At 41.4% G+C, this 17372-nt stretch overlaps 1 protein-coding gene across 2 annotated transcripts in view; it reads left to right on the top strand.

The window, feature by feature from the left end:
• The window catches only part of MOCOS (molybdenum cofactor sulfurase), a 257223-nt gene that overhangs the window by 37117 nt on the left and 202734 nt on the right, over nucleotides 1–17372 (top strand). Inside the window, exon 1 of one of the 2 annotated variants that reach the window (XM_066185269.1) lies at nucleotides 12212–12335. The exons of the other annotated variant lie outside the window; for it this stretch is intronic. Within the exon in view, the coding sequence (XP_066041366.1) occupies nucleotides 12212–12335 (124 nt within the window). Of the gene's footprint in view, nucleotides 1–12211; nucleotides 12336–17372 lie in introns of those variants that run through there. 2 annotated transcript variants of the gene reach the window in all.

The raw sequence follows: 17372 nt of genomic DNA on the forward strand, positions 1-17372 counted from the left end.
TTAATTTTACTTGTATCATTGTTTAATGTTTTAAACTGTTCATAAGAAAAACGTGACACTCTGCACATTATTTTCTTTAATCTTTGAATATGTATCCCGAGACAAAAATGTTGAGCATGTGTTATTGCAAATAAATGATTTACTTTGACAATAACAGTTTTACAAATATTGGCATGGTTCTGTCTCTCTTGCTGCAAGCTAGTATTTCTTTTTATTAACCACACTAAAACTGGGATGTGTGGCATTTTCTTTATTTACATAGAGTTTTAATGAACAAAAATGTAACTTGCTATAATTTAAATGATTTGCATGGTTTTAGTTGTGACTAGGTGCAGACAGTTGCATATCAATTTTTTTTGATATTAACTACTGTACAGTTGCTGCTAACAAGAAATTCTTAGAGTACAAATTAGCCCAAAAAGCCTTGGTTGCATTTCATTGAGCAAAGCCGATTATCTTTCCAGTCACTACCTGGCCACAGACTTCTGACTGAAAAACTCACATGGTGTACAACAGGGTTACTTCGGATGACTTGGCTGCTGAAAAATTTGAAGTTGTATGGCAACATTTTTTCCCAAGTGACAGTAACTTCTCATTATAAATTCAAGAATCTCAGATTCTTAGAAATGGTGAACTTTAGACATCAACATAAGGCTGTGAGAGCACTGCTGCCAGACCCACGCAGCAAATACAGCAAGATTGCCAGCACAAAGGGGTTTACCTAACCACAGTTTTGGCTAGATAGGAAAAGCTTAGATACTCTCAGCCATTCAAAGGGAAATTCCAGAAGAAACTTCTTGTTGCTGTAGGTGATAGATTTACATTTATATTCACTATATCCCTACCGCAATATTAATTAGATTTTTTCCCCCTTTTTGTCTTATTTACAGAGCTTCCCTTTCCCTCTATTTCTTCAACTGCTACTGCCTAAGAGGCCTTGTAAAGACCAAAAAAATACCAGCCCCAAATCTGACCACTTTCAGCATAACAAATTCCTTAGACCTGCCTGTCAAGGTCTGACATTAACTCCTTTTCGCTATATGACAGTTGACAGGTAGGTGTCTGCTGTTTGAAAGGGTACTTGCTTTGTGCTTCACCTGCCCTTTTAGTTTTAAGCAAAATTCTCTCATTTCCTTAAGCTGTTATTATTTTCTATGAATTTTACAAAAGCAAGAAATAATTTCCTTTTCGCTTCCTTTTCACAAACCTCCTGATTCTTTGTTGTGCACTATAAATTCTGGCTATTTCTTCTCCACTACCCACGTGTTTCAGCAAGCTGGAGAGTGGACTTAGGGCTTCTGCCTGCCAGTCAGATGGTGTAGAAGGATGTCTCCATGTGCAAGATGAGGGACACTCTGGCAGGGTCAAGTGTGCATGTTCACTTTGCCAAGTGTCAACTCCAATTACAGAATGCTACCTCCCAACATTTTAAAACACGCAGTCCCTCCTAAAAGTACATGGAGTATTTCTTAATTGCAGGAAAACTCTGTCTTTTAATTTTTTATGAAGCTAAGCATAAAAAATTTAAGTGAAAACTTTTAAAGGGCATAGCTTGAAAGTTAAGATTTGTAGTGTTGTTGCAGCAAAACTGACTCCAGGCTCTAACCTGTAAATTGGCACAAGTTTCATTGTGCAGTAATTTAATTTTAATTCCATTATCAGCTGTTTAGACTCAACATAAGGCTGAGTCTTATTTCTTTCTTTGGCTGGCAATGCAGTTCTTGAATATTACAAACCACAGACTTGAATCAAATTCTGAAGTCTTTAGAGTCCAAGAAAGTGCTTCTAGTGCCCCTCACTGATACCAGTGGTGTTAGAAGGCAGATCTTTTGTTATAAATGAGAGTGGTAGAATGTTGGAGCAGGTTGCTCAGAGAGGTGGTAGATGCCCCATCCCTTGAACCATCCAAGGCCAGGTTGTTTGGAGCTCTGAGCAGTCTGATCGAATTGACAGATGACTGGTTCAAAATGAAGACAAGATGAGCTTTAAAGGTCCCTTCCAACCCAAAGAATTCTGTGATTCAGTGAAATAGTAGAGTTCTTTTTTATCCAGAAATAGACAATCAGCAAAGTTAAAATGTACTTGATGGTGAATACAGAGTGGGAAGAAGGTTCAGGACGCACAGTACTCTGGAGTCAAATTGATCAGGTTGGATACAGTCCACTGAGACTAAACATCTTTTTTGTTGCATGTACTCTGGTAACAGACTATAAGCACTAAGGGAACCTATACTGCAGAAGACCCTGTGAACCCAGTGTTAATAGCATCCTTGTGCAGCAGGATTTCAAGTTCCTCTTTTGAATTAGAGATTTGGACATAGTTATGCAACCCTATAAGCACCAACTTGCAGGGTTTATCACTTCTCAATGCACTTGTTCATAACACCAGCTGCAGGAAGCAGTTTATTTTCAGTCAGACTTGAGACAAACAGATTATCTGAACAGAATGTACGTCCTTATAAGCTCATTTGTCTGTGGTTTGTTTCTACTAGTTTATATTACTTCCTGCTGAGCTGATTTCTGTGGCTCGTTCCTTAAGTCCGTTCATAGGTTAGAGGAAAGAGCCTTTGGAGATGACTGCTTCTAAGTGGCAGAAGCCTGAGATGCTGCACTGCTTAGTGTTAACATGCCCCTGGGACTCAAACATTTGTCCCATCAGTAAATGAGTTGTTCTTCCATTCCATACAGCATCATGGTCAGGAATAAAACTGGGGGAGATTGGCCTGGGGGTGGCAGCCCACTGCTCAGGAACTGCCTGTGAATTGGTCAGCAAGTGGTAAGCAACTGGATTCTGCATTACTTGTTTTTGCATATTCTTTTATAATAACTACTATTTTCCTTTTCTGTCCCATGAAAATGTCTGTATCTCAAACCACAAACTTTAATTTTTTTCCTGATTCTCTCCCCATCCCACATGCTGGGGATTGAGCAAACATCTGCATGGTGCTCAGCTGCCTGCTGGGTTAAGCCACAACAGCAACCTAAGACCTTCCTTTTTCTGGTCTTATTATTTTGTCAAGTCCAGGGGCCGCTCCCTTCTCTAGTGGGATTTATTTCACCCTGCTGCAGAATCACAGATGCATACTAATATGATGGTTTTCTTCTCCCAGTTCAGTTTTAGCTAATGGACTGCTTATAGATGTGTGAAAACCTGGCTGCCGGTCATTGTATCACATCTAACTCCCTGATCATTGCTGGTGGTATACATTACTCTCTTACATAAAGTAAGGCTCCTAAGCAATATTTCTAAAGCTATGAACGATGTCTGCAGTGCTTCTCAGAATTTAGTACACAAGAATTGTTTTACGTTGTTGACACTTGATCAAGAGTTCATACAAGATTGTTTTGGGGTTTTTTTTAATTGCTGGCTAGTAAAAATCACTTTGGAAAAGGTCCAAATGACAAGAGACCAACAATAATTACTTAATTAAAGCTCCTAATCCCAAACTGGAGGCAATATCTTCTTAAAATGTTTCCAACATTTTCAAGAAAAAAAGCCAAACCACTAGAACTAATGTCAGATTCTCTGTGTACAAAGGGTATTTTTACTTTGTGAACTGTCTGTTATAGCTTGAAAACTGTCTGCAAGCACAAAAAAGACTGTCAAATTCATTAAGAATAGTATTTTTTTAAATTAACAAAACTAATCTTCATTTTTCCCACCACCCATTTGCACTTCAGAAATGAAGAGCAAAGGTGTCTGAAATGAAAGTTCTTCGGTTTGAAAATGAGTATTTTTATGAGGAATATTCTGTATTGTAGAAATTTGTTGTCAAAGCCACTATTCACAATGCCTCAGTGTGCTGCCAGAAGTGTCAAAATTGGTTTTGGCTGGGATTAAAATAATTTTCTTCATAGTAGCTAGTATGGAGTTATACTTTGGATTTGTCCTGGAAACAGTGTTGATAACAGAGATGTTTTTGTTACTGCTGAGCCGTGCTTACACTGTATCATAATATAATTTAGTTTGGAAAAGACCTTCAAGACTATTAACCAACCTGTTAACCCAGCACTGCCAAATCCACCACTGGCCCATGTCCTACATCTGCACTTTGTCTTTGTAATACCTCCAGGGATGGTGATTCAATCACTTTCCTAGGCGACATGTATTATATGCTATCCAGTATTGGATAACTATTTATTGAAGAAATTTTCCCTAATATCCAGTCTAAACCTTCCCTGGTGCAATTTGAGGCCACTTCCTCTTGTCCTGTCACTTGTTACCATGGATAAGAACCAACCCCCTGTCTGCACCCTCCTTTCAGGCAGTTGTGTAGAGCAATAATGTCCTTCTTGAGCCTCCTTTTTCCAGGATAAACAACCCGAGGCCCCTCAGCTGCTCCACATAAAACTTGTGCTTCAGCCCCTTAACCAGCTTCATTACCCTTCTATGGACATGCTCCAGCATCTCAGTGTCATTCTTGTAGTGAGGGGCCCTAAACTGGACACAGGATTTGAGATGTGGGTTCACCAGGGCCAAGCATAGCAGGATGGTCACTTAGTTGGTCCTATTGGTCACACTATTTCTGATACAGGCCAGGATGCCTTTGGCATTCTTGGCCACTAGGGCATACTGCTGGTGTATGTACAGCTGCTATCAACCAGCACCTCCAGGTCCTTCTCCACTGGGCTGTTTTCCAGCTTGTAGCCCTGCATGGGGTTATTGTGACCCAAGTGCAGGACCTGGTACTTCATCTTGTTGAACCTGTCCTTGGCCGATTATCCAGCCTATTCAGATTCCTCTCTAGAGCCTTCCTACCCTCCAGCAGATCAGTACTCCTTTCCCAGCCTGGTGTCATCTGCAAGCTGATGATATCCTCACACAGATCACAGATAAAGACATTAACAGAACTGGGCCAGTGTCAGGGTCTGCAAATATACGTGGGGAACCTGATGGTTCGTTTTAAGGATCTCAAAGCGCAAAAGACACAGTGGGGGACAACTCAGTTTACTCAATCAAAAATGCACCTTTATTTAGTGCCAACAAATGCGATAGTGGGGAGAGAAATAAAGAATAGTGAGAAAGAGAAAAAGGGGAAGGGGATTATAGCTACCAACATAGAGGGACAAGTCCTCAAGGTGTAAAGATGCCTATACATGCGATCTTCTCCAGTGGGGTGATCACAAAAGTGAGCGGGGGTCTCCAGGGTTTTTATAGGTTGGTCAAGGCAGGAACCAAAGTGAGGGGCACAGAGCCAAAGCAGGAACCACCTGTGTAAAGGTTGAATGCTCGGGAACAAGCTGCAAACTGTACCTCCAGTACAGACAGACCAGTTTGGACAGGTAGCCTGGGCTCAGTCCCTTGTGCCATTGTTCTTGCACTCCGTTCTCACGGCGATGTATACCAGTCCTCTGAGACTTGGCAAGTGTTCCACCTCAGCCTGGCCAGGGGCTCCTTTCAGAGTCTGGGGTCTCAGTCCTCAATCATTGGAGACAGTTGTGAGGCATATCACATCCTTGGACAGACTCTGACACCCAGGAACTGGGGAGCAGCGCTGGTGACCAGCACCAGGATGCAACTCCAGTCACAACTACTCTCTAGACCCGATATCCAGACAGTTTTTTTAACCAAGTGAGGAGTGCACCTGTCTAAGCCACAAGTAGCCAGTTTCTCCATGAGAATGCTGTTGTAAATTACGTCACTGTCTTTAGTAAAGTCTAGGCAGGAAACATCCACAGCCTTTCCCTCATCTTCTAGTCAGGTTACCCTGTCATAGACGGAGATCCAGTTTGTCAAGTCGACCTGCCTTTTACAAACCCACACTGGCTGGGCCTGATCCCCTGATTGTCCTGCGTATGCCATGTGATGGCATTCAGGATGATCTGCTCCAGGACCTTCCCTGGCACTGACGTCAGGCTGACAGACCTGTAACTCCCTGGATCCTCCTTCCAACCCTTCTTGTAGATGTGTGTTGCATTTTCTAACTTCCTGTCACCTGGTACCTTCCTGGTTAGCCAAGGCTGCCAGTAAATAATGCCAGGGTTCATGTGTTCAATCCCCATGTGGGCCATTTACGCAAAGAGTTGACGATCCTTTTGCATGCCTTCCAACTCAGACTATTGTGTGATTCTGTAAAAGATGGAAAGTAGCTTGGTGAGGTCTCCTGGGATCCCTTGGGTGCATCCCATCCGGCCCCACAGACCTGTGCTGATGTCATGTTCAGCAGATAAGGGAGGGAAGCAGGAAGGCAGAAGTGGGTGATGTTCAGAGTGATAGAGTTTGTTTTCCGAAGTTACCACAAACATGCTGGAGCCCTGCTCTCCTGGAGATGGCTGAACACTTGCCTGCTCATGGGAAGTAGTGAATCCTTGTTTTAGTGAACTTGTGTGAATAGCTTTTGCTTGACCTGTTAAAATGTCTGTATCTCAACCCACAAGTTTTCTTGATTTTCCACTTCTAATTCTCTCCCCCATCCCACTGCAGGGAAGGGAGCAAGTGACTCTCTGAAGTTTCATTTCTGGCTTGGGTTAAACTTTGACAGTTGGTCAACAGCATCAAATATACTTTAATTTGTATTTGAAGAGAGATGTCAAATATATTACCTAACACACATAGAGAATGCCCTAAAAATAAAGCAAAATATTGAAAGTAATGAAGCTCAACTGGAAACAGTAGCTCATCATATATTTGTTTCGTATTGGTTTTTAGTCTGCACAAAAATTTCTGAATCTTTCAAGCTGAACAATCAAATGGTAACGGAAAGTTTAAGAATGGGAAGTTGGATGAGAAACATTATTGCAGATTTAGCTACATTTTTAAGTCTGTAAAGTTATTTCAAAGAGAGAGAGAATTAAAATTTTTACAAAGTTGCCAGTGTGTTAAAGCTAACCTGCTGGGAATGACTTTTGGTAGCTTGTGATAACAGGTATAAACTATAAGCTTCATGGTTATAAACAACATGTACGTGGATGTGTTGCATCTACTACGCAGTAGAGAAATCTTTGCACTTCTGCATTTGTATATATGAAATGTTTTCGATTTTGTAACTGTGAAAAGCCATTTTGCCATTTAAAGTCAGTATCACTAAGCCTCAACCAGCAAGATTATGACTTCCCAATCCACATTAATAATTCAGTGTAAAATATCTTTACGAAGCTTGTAGCCCTGTCACAGATAGAAAGTGTTTATATTTCCTGGATACATTACATTAAAAGCAAAAACCGTTTCTATGCTGCAAGCATTTGCAAATCTAGTCATGGTGGATGTCTTATGAAATGAAGACTATAATTTTGAACCCAATCCTGCATTATCACTGCATGTTGATTTCTGTGGATAGGAATGACTTGTAACAGGCACCTCATGAAAAACTGCCCTGTCAGGACAGGTGTAATGGGTGAAGACAAGTGGTAAAACCTGAATCCCAAACCATATTCACTTCTGATCTCCACATGGGGTATGAGGTTAGCCAAAAACATCGAGTTTGGTCCCTCTTGTTAAAATGTGTTTTAGGCTTGTGTTTCATTCAGTTCTTTTCTTTTTTTCTCACATCTCTATCTAGTGAGCCCTGCTTGACTCTTAGGGTGGTAAGGGGTGCATGCAAATGTGTTTCTACTGAAGTTTGCTTTAGTCAGAATGACTAATGAAATATGGCCTAGCTACTCTTTGTCAAACCCATACATGTTATATTTGCACACAATCAGCCTTTTAAAAGCAGAGGCTTATGTGATCAAGTCTTCCTTTGAACTTTTGGATTCTCATTAGAAGCACAAAGCTTTGTCATGCTGTTGCAAAAAATCACATCTTAATAACTGTTAAAACCTTTGAACATAAAGTTTAATAATAACCTTGCAGGAATTAAATACTTTCATTGAGTGTTGGTGCTTATGGCCTAAACCCATTAGATGTTCATCACCTGCTACCTAAGCTGGGACTGGGGTTTGCCTCAGAAGAGGGGCTGATTGCAACAGACACTGAACAGATGTAGTCAGTAATAGTAGAAGAAAACGGTTCCGTTCCAGAGCTAAAAGTTTAAAAACACAGGCCTGAAAGGAGTGGGGAAATGGGGCAGAATGTGCCACCTTTGCGATCAAGGGGTTTTTTTCCCATCTCAGGATAGTTGCTACTTTTTTCAGGAATGGAGATCTGTCTCAGGATTCACCACTAGTGGGCAAGGATTAGCCAAATTTAAAGACAAGGGGTGTTGCAAATAGACTGGAGGAAGAAGTCAGAAGTATGTGCCGGCCGAAGCTACGAGGAAATGGTGAGCATTAGTGGAACAGGAGGGCAAAAAGGGCAGGGAACTGAGAGGCAACCCATCCTACCTGCTGCATATGGTTAGCCCCACCAAATCATTATGGCACCTGTGTTTCTGCTCAAGCTTCTTGCATGGCCTGTCCTGCTGGCTCAGGAGTCCTCTTAATCTGCTGATCTGGATTTGATTAGAAATATTGCCCTCATAACAGAATGATTAAGGCATATGACTGTACAGTCCTGGAAGTGGTTGACCACAATGGACTGAAGCGTGCAGAGGCTTACAGGGTTATGACTCTGCCAGTGCTATGTCTCTCCCACTGCACCCTGCAGTGGTGTGAGGGGTTGCTTCCTTGTCTGCTCTCGCATTCCCTTCCTACAGTGCTTCTCCTCAGGTACTGAGGTGGCAGTAAGCACCTATGGTTCCTCTTAGTCATAGTCCTGGTAATATTGGGGAATATGTAGCAAGCCATAAAGCAAAGACAGCTTTCTCAGTGATTCTCCTGCTAATAAGTTATTTAGGAATAAACCCCAAGTCTCATGGTAACACCTTTACAAGCCTACTTCAGAGCTGGAGTTAGTCTTTTGAGTGCTGAAGCATTTTCTCTTCTTTGAATCAACAGACCCTCTTCAACATAAGTCACCAAAACCATATTTTCATGCTTGCTTTGCTCTAACTGGAGTACAACTGATGGGGGACTGTGTACGTAAGGTATTCCTTTTCACTTTTTTTTTCCCTGAGTGAAAGATTGCCACAGACCAAAAGTCTAAGCAGTTCACAATATCTCTAATTCTGATGAGAAATTTGGCCATTTTCATTACTAAAAACAACCATCTGTGTGCAAAACGGAATACCAGGTGTCGGTGAAGAATTTTTTTCTTTTCCTTGAGCGTAGTTTTGTTTTTGTGGTTTTGTTGGTTTTGTGATCTTTTTGTTTGGTTTTTTTTGTTGGGTTGTTTGAGGTTTTTTTTTGGGGGGGGGGGTGGGTTTGTTTTTTCACACAGGAATAAACTAACAGTTAGAATCTTGACTTTTGCTCTATGTGCCCTAGCAGCTTTTTTTACAACTGGTGGTCTCAAAGAGCTATGCAATTAGTAGAATTTTTTGTAACTAATTGTAAGCATGTTCTGATTTAGATAAAGTTTGTCTTAGTCAACAAAGTCAAAAATCAAACTGTTTACAATTAGTAAGCAACAGTATCAGAGTTCTGATCCTGCACATCTTTTCAGACCAACCAGTTAATCAGAGACTGGAGCACTGTGTCCACACATTGGGACATCTCTACAACGAGCAAAACAGTATTTTATTGTTCCATGATGCAACATGCAAAAGAATATAAGACGGTGAACTAAAATTTTCATTTAATGAATAAGAAAGAAGGGTTATGTCAGTCCTAAACATGTAACAAGTGTAATCTGGGTTGCAGTGAGTTAATAATGCGTTTCCTAACACAGAAGCACAAAGGCGGGGCTTTGTGCCTGAGCTGACCTTAGTGCAATCATTTAATTGCTGTAGCATTCATTTCCTAGTGCTTTCAGAGTCAGTGGAGGAGCAAAGAGAATCTGGTTTTCTGCTAGCAAAAGTTCTGCCTGAGAGCAATACCTTTACCCTCCAAGATCTATTTTGCAGTTTTCACATATACTGCATTAAGTTGGTTCTTATTCTGCATGCTTCCAGTGACATGATTCCAAACTGCTCAACCCTTTAATACAATATCACATCATGCCCACGAACTCTGACTCATAGTTTTCAATAATTTATATCTAAGGCTACTACAAGGAGGGGATACCCTCTCCTGCTCATACCAAGGCAGAGACAAAGCCCTAGCTCATTCTACAGCTCTAATCCTACGGCATTAATCTATGTATTTTATACCAGCCTTGCCAGTAAAGCTTTGTCAAAGCAGGAAACTGTGAGACGTGCCTTGGGCTGGTCCTGTTATGGTTAAGCAAGTGGGTGTGATAGGGTTCAGAACTGAAAGTTGTGCTTCATGTCAAAATTCCATGAAATCTCTAGCTTTTACCTCAGAAATAAATAGTAAAGCCTAGTTAGTTTTATAGAAGTTATACTAATCTTCAAACACAAAAAACTGACACTGAGGAACCTGAATGCCTCTTATTATTTAAAGACTCTGTTCAGTGTTTATGATGGATTAACTAAGCTCTTTATTGGTAACTGGTAGATCCCCAATAATAAGTGATCCTCACCAGGTTACACACAGTGTGCAAACAGAGCACATTCCCAATTAATACTGTCTCCATGTATGTGTTGCTTCCAAAGGGCTGATCTTCAAAAATCAGGGCAAAGGAAAGAGACACAAATCAATTGTGAGGGACCGTATTTTATACAAAAATGTGAATGGAAATTAGGTCCTCAAGACACATTGATTGTAAGATCAGAAAGCTGCATTCTGTCATCTGTTTTGATGGGCAAAAATAGTCTTGTTTCAATAAGGAATTGAAAACAACTACTTGACATAAACAATATAAAAATGGTGAGGAAACTATGCACAGCAATCAATATAAATAAATTGCTCTGTAAATTGATAACAGGAAGCTAGAAATATGAAGGGAAATCCAGAGCAGATATTTTCTACATATACTTGAATTATAAAAGAAATCATAGTGAGGGCACAGGATCTTCTAAATTGCAATGCATAAACTGTTAAAATAATTTTTAAAAATCTATTTGGTACAAGGGGAGTTTGTTTGTTTGTTTGTTTTTTGAGTTTTTTTTTTTTTTTTAAGTGACTTCAGGAGATCAGCCAAGAAAATTCTTCCACTTGATAGCAACTGTTCTTTTTCTGTCAGTGGCATTAGTTCACCTGGAAGGAAATATTTAAGGTGTAACTTGTTTGGCAATAAGTTTTGGTAAAATCATTGGCTGGCTGAAAGGTGTACAATTTCACCTGAGGATGTCATACACTATATACCTGCCTCCATCATGAATACAGAGTCAGGGGCAAACACACTTTTTGGTGTTATAGAAATATATGCCCTGAAGCCAGGGCTATGTGCTTAAATTAGATGAAAATTCCTAATATATAAAGCAGGGAGCACATCAGCATGCTATATGTCATGTCAGGCTTATTTTACAATTTTCTACATGGCTTCCCATTTCACTGATATCCCACTAGTAGCATTTCAAACAATCTAGCGAGAATCTGCCTTACCAGTTTTCGGATGTAGGTCCATCCTAACGTGCTGTTTTATTTTGGTATTTGGAGATCATTTAATGCTCTGCAGACTGCAGAGCTGTAAGTAGAAAAATTCATTGCAAGTAGTATGTCAGGAAAAAATTAATGTGAAAACAACACCACAAAACACCAAAGAAAAACACACCCCAAGAACAAAACAACAATCAAAGCAAACAAACAACCATAACAAACACATTCACTTGGCTATGTTTTTTTTGTTTGTTTATGTATATGGTTATAATTTATCTGACAAAGCAGATGTTTTTACAGGAGTAGTTTTTACACGGAAGAATTGGCCTGTTCTCTCTACCCCGATGACCAGCCCAAGGCACTCCTTTGGCTTTGGGCCGTGGTACTTTGCATTGGCCAGACAGCATCTATGGCCAAGAGAGCCAGCTCGACATGATACAGGAGTATTGTACACCAAGTGCAAGGTGCGAGAAAACGACCTCTGCTATTAGCAGCATTAGAAGAGGCAGCGAAGGACATCTGAGCTCGAATTGGAAAATTTTAGGGGAGATTTCCACGAAATATTTTAAATAGAATTCCTCAACAGGGAGGGTACACTAGTTGCTGCCATCCCCAAACCGATGTCCCAGTGCCTTCTCCCTTACGGGAAACTCCTCCCTGTGCCGGCCCCAGTGCCCGGCTCAGCCGCGGCCGGACCGGCCCCGGCGCAGGTGGGGCAGGCGGGGCGGGAGGCGGGCGGAGCAGATCGGCCGAGCCGAGCCGTGCCGAGCCGAGCGGGCCGGAGCGCAGCGCCCGGGGAGGCTCCGCTGCCGCGGGGGCCGCGCCGCTCTCCGCGCCGGGCCCTCCCCGCCGGCATGGCCGCGGAGCCGCTCTCCTTCCGCGCCTTCTGCGCCACCCGCCCCGCCGGCTGCGAGTACGGCTACGGGCACGGGGACGGGCTCAGCGCGCTGCGGGACCGAGAGTTCCCCCGGCTCCGAGGTACTGCGGGCAGCCCGGGGGCGGGCCGGGGGCGGGGCAGGCCCGGGCCATTCCCGGCTCGGATCGGCCCCGGGCGGGAAGGCTCCGGTATGAGGGAGCGGCGGCGGGGGCGGGGACGGGGACGCCGGCAGAAAGCGCTGCACTCAGCGCGCTGCAGTGATTTCTGCGGCGCAGTGAGGAGACGAGAGGCAGCTCTCCCTCTCCTCCGTGTCCTCCCTCTCGTCCCTATCCTCCTCTCTCTGAAACAAATGCCTCAAAGGTGCCATGGATTCAGTAACAGGCTTTCGATATGGATAGGAAGAGGGGGGTTAGGAGGGGAAAGAGAGTCATAATAGTAAACCAGCCCATTTCTAGTGGAAACTTACAGCTAGACAGGTGTTTGTGAGCTACTTTTGCAGGTTTTATAGGTTTTCCAATCCCCCCCCCGCATTAAACATCCTTGTGCATACCACTTCAAATATAATCGTGATGGTTATATCATTATATGACGGTAATTTCTCCTGTTTAAAGAAGTATCAATGCCCATGATATCAGCACTTCAAAATTCTTATGGCAAAACGTCCCAGGTAGAGAGTGGAGTAAATAGCATCAGTTTGGATGCCCTATAACTGTTATTTAGGCTGCTCTTTCTCTTGAGAGTTTTCTGTTACTGCTTTTTTTATTTTCTGTAATTTCACTGAATTCTGGTGATTGAATATAAGAGTGGGCTTTCTCACACGTAGACTGAATGGACTTATACTTGGCTGCTAGAGGAATGTGAAAAAAACTTAAGTGGCACTTTGAAGAACTTGAAGATTTAGTAAGTCTGTGTCACCGTCTGATATTAGACATAATAGCTGCATCAGTGAAAGTTTGAACACAAGAAGTTGCTTGTCTGAAATTAAGGCTAACTTCTGAAAAGTGGCTACTTTGTAACTGAAACATTGTTTAGGCCTTTAAGCAGATGAGTTTTTAAAACTCCTGAGAGTCTGGCTCATTTCTCAGAGGCTCCCCAGTTATGAAATAAAGTGTATCTGCTAACAAATGATGTCTGCTGGATTAGTGTCGTTCCCAAAGTGGGGTTCCTGCACAGGCAAAGCATTAGGAGTTTTCCTCCATTTGAAAATGTTTTTTGCTAATGTAGTCTTCTGAGTTGTGCAGCCTGCTAAAATAAGATGTAGATAACTTAGAATATTTCTAGAAAGAGATGAACAAATACAGGGCATAAAATAGAATCTTCAATGATGTTAGCTAATTGAAATCACAAAATCATCTGTGGTAAGGTGACCTAGGTGGCAAATTTCTTCTGTCTTTTGATTTTCCCCTTGGAATTTTAACATGTTATCCAATTCATGAATTGTCATCCATTTGTCCTACAAATTCGTCACCTCTGTGAGGAAACTCAGCATCTGTGAGGAAATGTAACTGATTGCTGTGCATCCACATAGTGTGGATGGAAGTCTGGGACTTCTTGTCTGAAAAACAGTGACACATTTCTGGTCAAGAAAGTGTGCCTTCAAGTGATACCAGCAGCGCCAAATGAAAAGTGCCCAGGGACAGGTTCCTAGGCCTAGTGTCCCCTGCCTAACACATCTCTTGGTCTCAAAGCTGACTAATTGGGCTAGTCCAGGATAGACTCCATGAGCTGACTGACAGTGGAGCAGTGTGGACGAGAAGCATGCTACTTATTTCTTGGCCTCCTTTTACTTAGCCATGCATCCCCCCTTGCCAAAGGTCTCAGCACACTGATGTTGATATAATGAAAAGTCTTTTAAAGCTCTCAATTTTGTTGCCTTGCAGAAACAAGGCAAAGAAAGGGCAGCTAGTCTACAGGTTGGTGGCACCAAAAGTGTAGTGGTTTTGGTTCAGAGTGGGCAGAAACACCAATTAAGTCTAGTGATTTTGGTTCACCAGTTGGAAGCATGGTACTAATTCAATATGGTGGGTTGAGTGCTGGCCAAATGCCAGTGCACTCACCAGAAATATTCATTCATTTTCTGCTGTGAGATGAGGATTAGGAGGAGGGCCAAAGCAGGGTCAAAACTTTAAAAGGTATAAAGAAAGCTTTATTAAAAGAAGTAGAAGAAAAATAATAAGAAATCAGAATAAACTTTCAGAACACTTCTCCTCCCCCCAACTCTTTTTTCTTTTCCAACTTAGCCAAAACCTGGTATTTTCAGTCTGTTTACTACCTCTAAAATAATTTTCCTTCAGTTTACTTAGGGAGAGGAGTTTCTCTTGCCATACCATGGAGACTTTTCCACAAGAAATAGTTCTCTTGTGGCTTCAATGTCACAGCCAAGCAGCCACCCGGGAGACGAAAATCTGTCAAGATGTGAAAGTCCCTCCCCCTGAATTACAGCATCCCCCACAACTGTTTTTGAGGGCTCAGTTTTTAGCTAATGGGAGAACGAGTGCTATTTTAGGGAGTTAATATAGTCATAGAATCAAAGAATGGTTTGGGTTGGAAGGGACCTTAAAGGTCATCTAATTCCAACCCCCCTGCCATGGACAGGGACACCTTCCACTAGACCAGGTCACTCAATGCCCCACCCAGGCTTGCCCTGAACACCTCCAGGGATGGGGAGTCCACAACATCTCTAGGCAATCTGTTTCAGTCTCTCACTACCCTTATAGTAAAGAATTTCTTCCAAAAAACTAATCTAAACTCTTCCAGCTTGAATCCATTCCCCCTTGTTTATGAGTACATGCCTTAGTCCTAACAGTACATGCCATCTCCACCTCTCCTGTAAGCTCCCTCTGGGTGCTGGAAGGTGCTATAAGGTCTCCCTGGAGTCTTCTCTTCCCCAGGCTGAACAACCCCAGCTCTCTCAATCTGTGCCCTGTTTATTTGGGGCATGGCTTAAAGATCTTTCTGTCATTAAAGTTGGTTAAAAACTCCAGATTGTGCTGCTCACTTTTTATGTGAACAGAATTTTTGGAGTACTCTTCTAGATATCCATGAATTAAGCCTAATGTTTGATTTTGGAAGTGTAATTTTTTAAAATGAGCATAATGTGGTAATAATTATTGCATACCAATGTATTCACTTTTCCCTGATTACTAATATTTTGTTGCGTCCATTATGGACATCTTGTGCAAATGGTGTTGCCTGGGGAAGGCAGAAATCTTTTATGTGTTACAGACCATTGCTTACATGGTGCTGGTGTTTCTGTTGTAGCTTTAGTATGAATAGTTGCACAGGTGCCTGTTGGACAGAAGGTGCAACAGATGTCTGGAGGGAGCACCAGCTTAGCTACCAGGCATACTGTGAAGCCAGGATTTTTCAAAGGTGGTCCACCTGTGGTTGCATCAGAGTCTTAGGGAGTTTCACTCTTTGCTCCATCAGAAGGAAAGTAAGGTTCACACTCAGTGTTTTGGGGATTTCCCTTTGAGGTTTTGTGAAGAGATAAAAAGAACTGTTTTACTTCCTTAAATCAGCAAGGGTTTGTCTGTTTAGGCACGGAAGCCTTAAATTTTCCCTTTTAAGCCAAAGTTTATCTTCACTTCTGTAATTCAAAGGTTGTTAGCTGATGACTAGAGCAACCCTTTCTAAAAATATATGTGGAGTCTGTGAAACAGATCGCTGTTTCACAGGCAGCAGCGTATGTGCAATATGTGACCTTGACTTTAATCTTGTGAGCAGTGTACCCTTATCTGCAGTGTAGGATTTTAAATTGTGCTTTAGAAACGGATAAAGAAATCAGCAGGAGTTTATATGTTCTGTTGTTAAGTAATGGGGCTGAATATGCTTCTGTGATGTTTATCATAGCTTCAGTTTGTATCATGGTTTTAAAAAAGAAAAAGCTGACATGTGATTTGGATGCAGCATTTAATCACAAGATACCCTTTCCATTTTAAGTTGTGTGCCAATATTCTCGTCTAGTATAACTATGGTAGTTCAGTGGGAGCTTTTCAAGAGCAGTAAGCAGTGGATATCCATCCTCCAAATAAAAATCAGCATGTATTAGGAATCAGATATTCTTTAAGGGCTACTGACTATTTGAAGATAGTCTTTAGGTGAGCTTGAGATGGACTGTTCCATTTAGTATCAAATAACTGTCCTGTCCTGTACTTCAACATCATGCCTTATCTTAGTAGTATGAACATTGGTGATACAACTAACAATAATAATGAAATTTGTCTGTTAAACAAAAAGGAAAGGCAGACTGAGCTTTGAGTAACTGAATTGGCTGTTGTTTATTTGGAACTCAAATGATGTCCCATGAACTGGTCACCTGTATGAGGGTTTATTGTATTGTTCAGTTAAGGAATAGTTGGGTATTGGATCTGACCTTACACAACAATAAGTCTTTTTTACTCATACTGCTGGTAATTATTTGTGTGGTGACTTTTCCTGTGAGTTGGAGAATGTGAAAAGCAGATCTCCTCTATATGCTGCAGTTAAGTCCTCAGCAGCTCGGTTAGTAAAGTTCATCTCTGTTCTCTGAGAACAGAAAAGCCTTTCTGTTTTGTCACCTTTGGGGTAATCTAGGTTTTTTGCTGAACTTCAGAAGTAAGAAATATATTCTGGTGTGTGAATTCAGAGTAATTTTGTTGGTAGGTAACTGATGCTCACACTTTAAGAAACTTGTGAAGATGAGTGGACTGTGAGCCTCAAGAGTCATGCTCACCTCTTGATTGCAAATGTAGGCTTGCCTTGTCAAACAGTAATTCTACCATTCTTGTGCCTGAGGCTTTTTCTTTATTTAAAACAAAAAACAAAAAACAACACAAAAAAACAAAACAAAAAAAAAACCCAAACAAACAAAAAAAAACCACCAAAAAAAACCCCAACAAAAAACCACCACAAAACAAAACAAAAAAAGCAACAACAAAAAAAGGAAGTATTTTTGCATCCTAAAATGACTGCTTTTTGGGGGATTGGCTCACTTGTTTATTTTGCTTTGCTTTTTATAAGACCATTCTGTTTGATCTGATAGCTATCTTCTATATGTGTACTCTGCTGATTTTCTAACTATTAATAATTTTTATCTGTGGATGAATCTTTTCCTTTTCATCTCATTTTTCTTATTCTTGAAGAGTAAGTGACTGTGT

Source organism: Chamaea fasciata, unplaced genomic scaffold, assembly GCF_029207755.1.
Source record: "Chamaea fasciata isolate MVZ Bird 193981 ecotype frontalis unplaced genomic scaffold, bChaFas1.0.hap1 SCAF_1, whole genome shotgun sequence".
In the NCBI taxonomy this organism is placed as follows: Eukaryota; Metazoa; Chordata; class Aves; order Passeriformes; family Sylviidae; genus Chamaea; species Chamaea fasciata.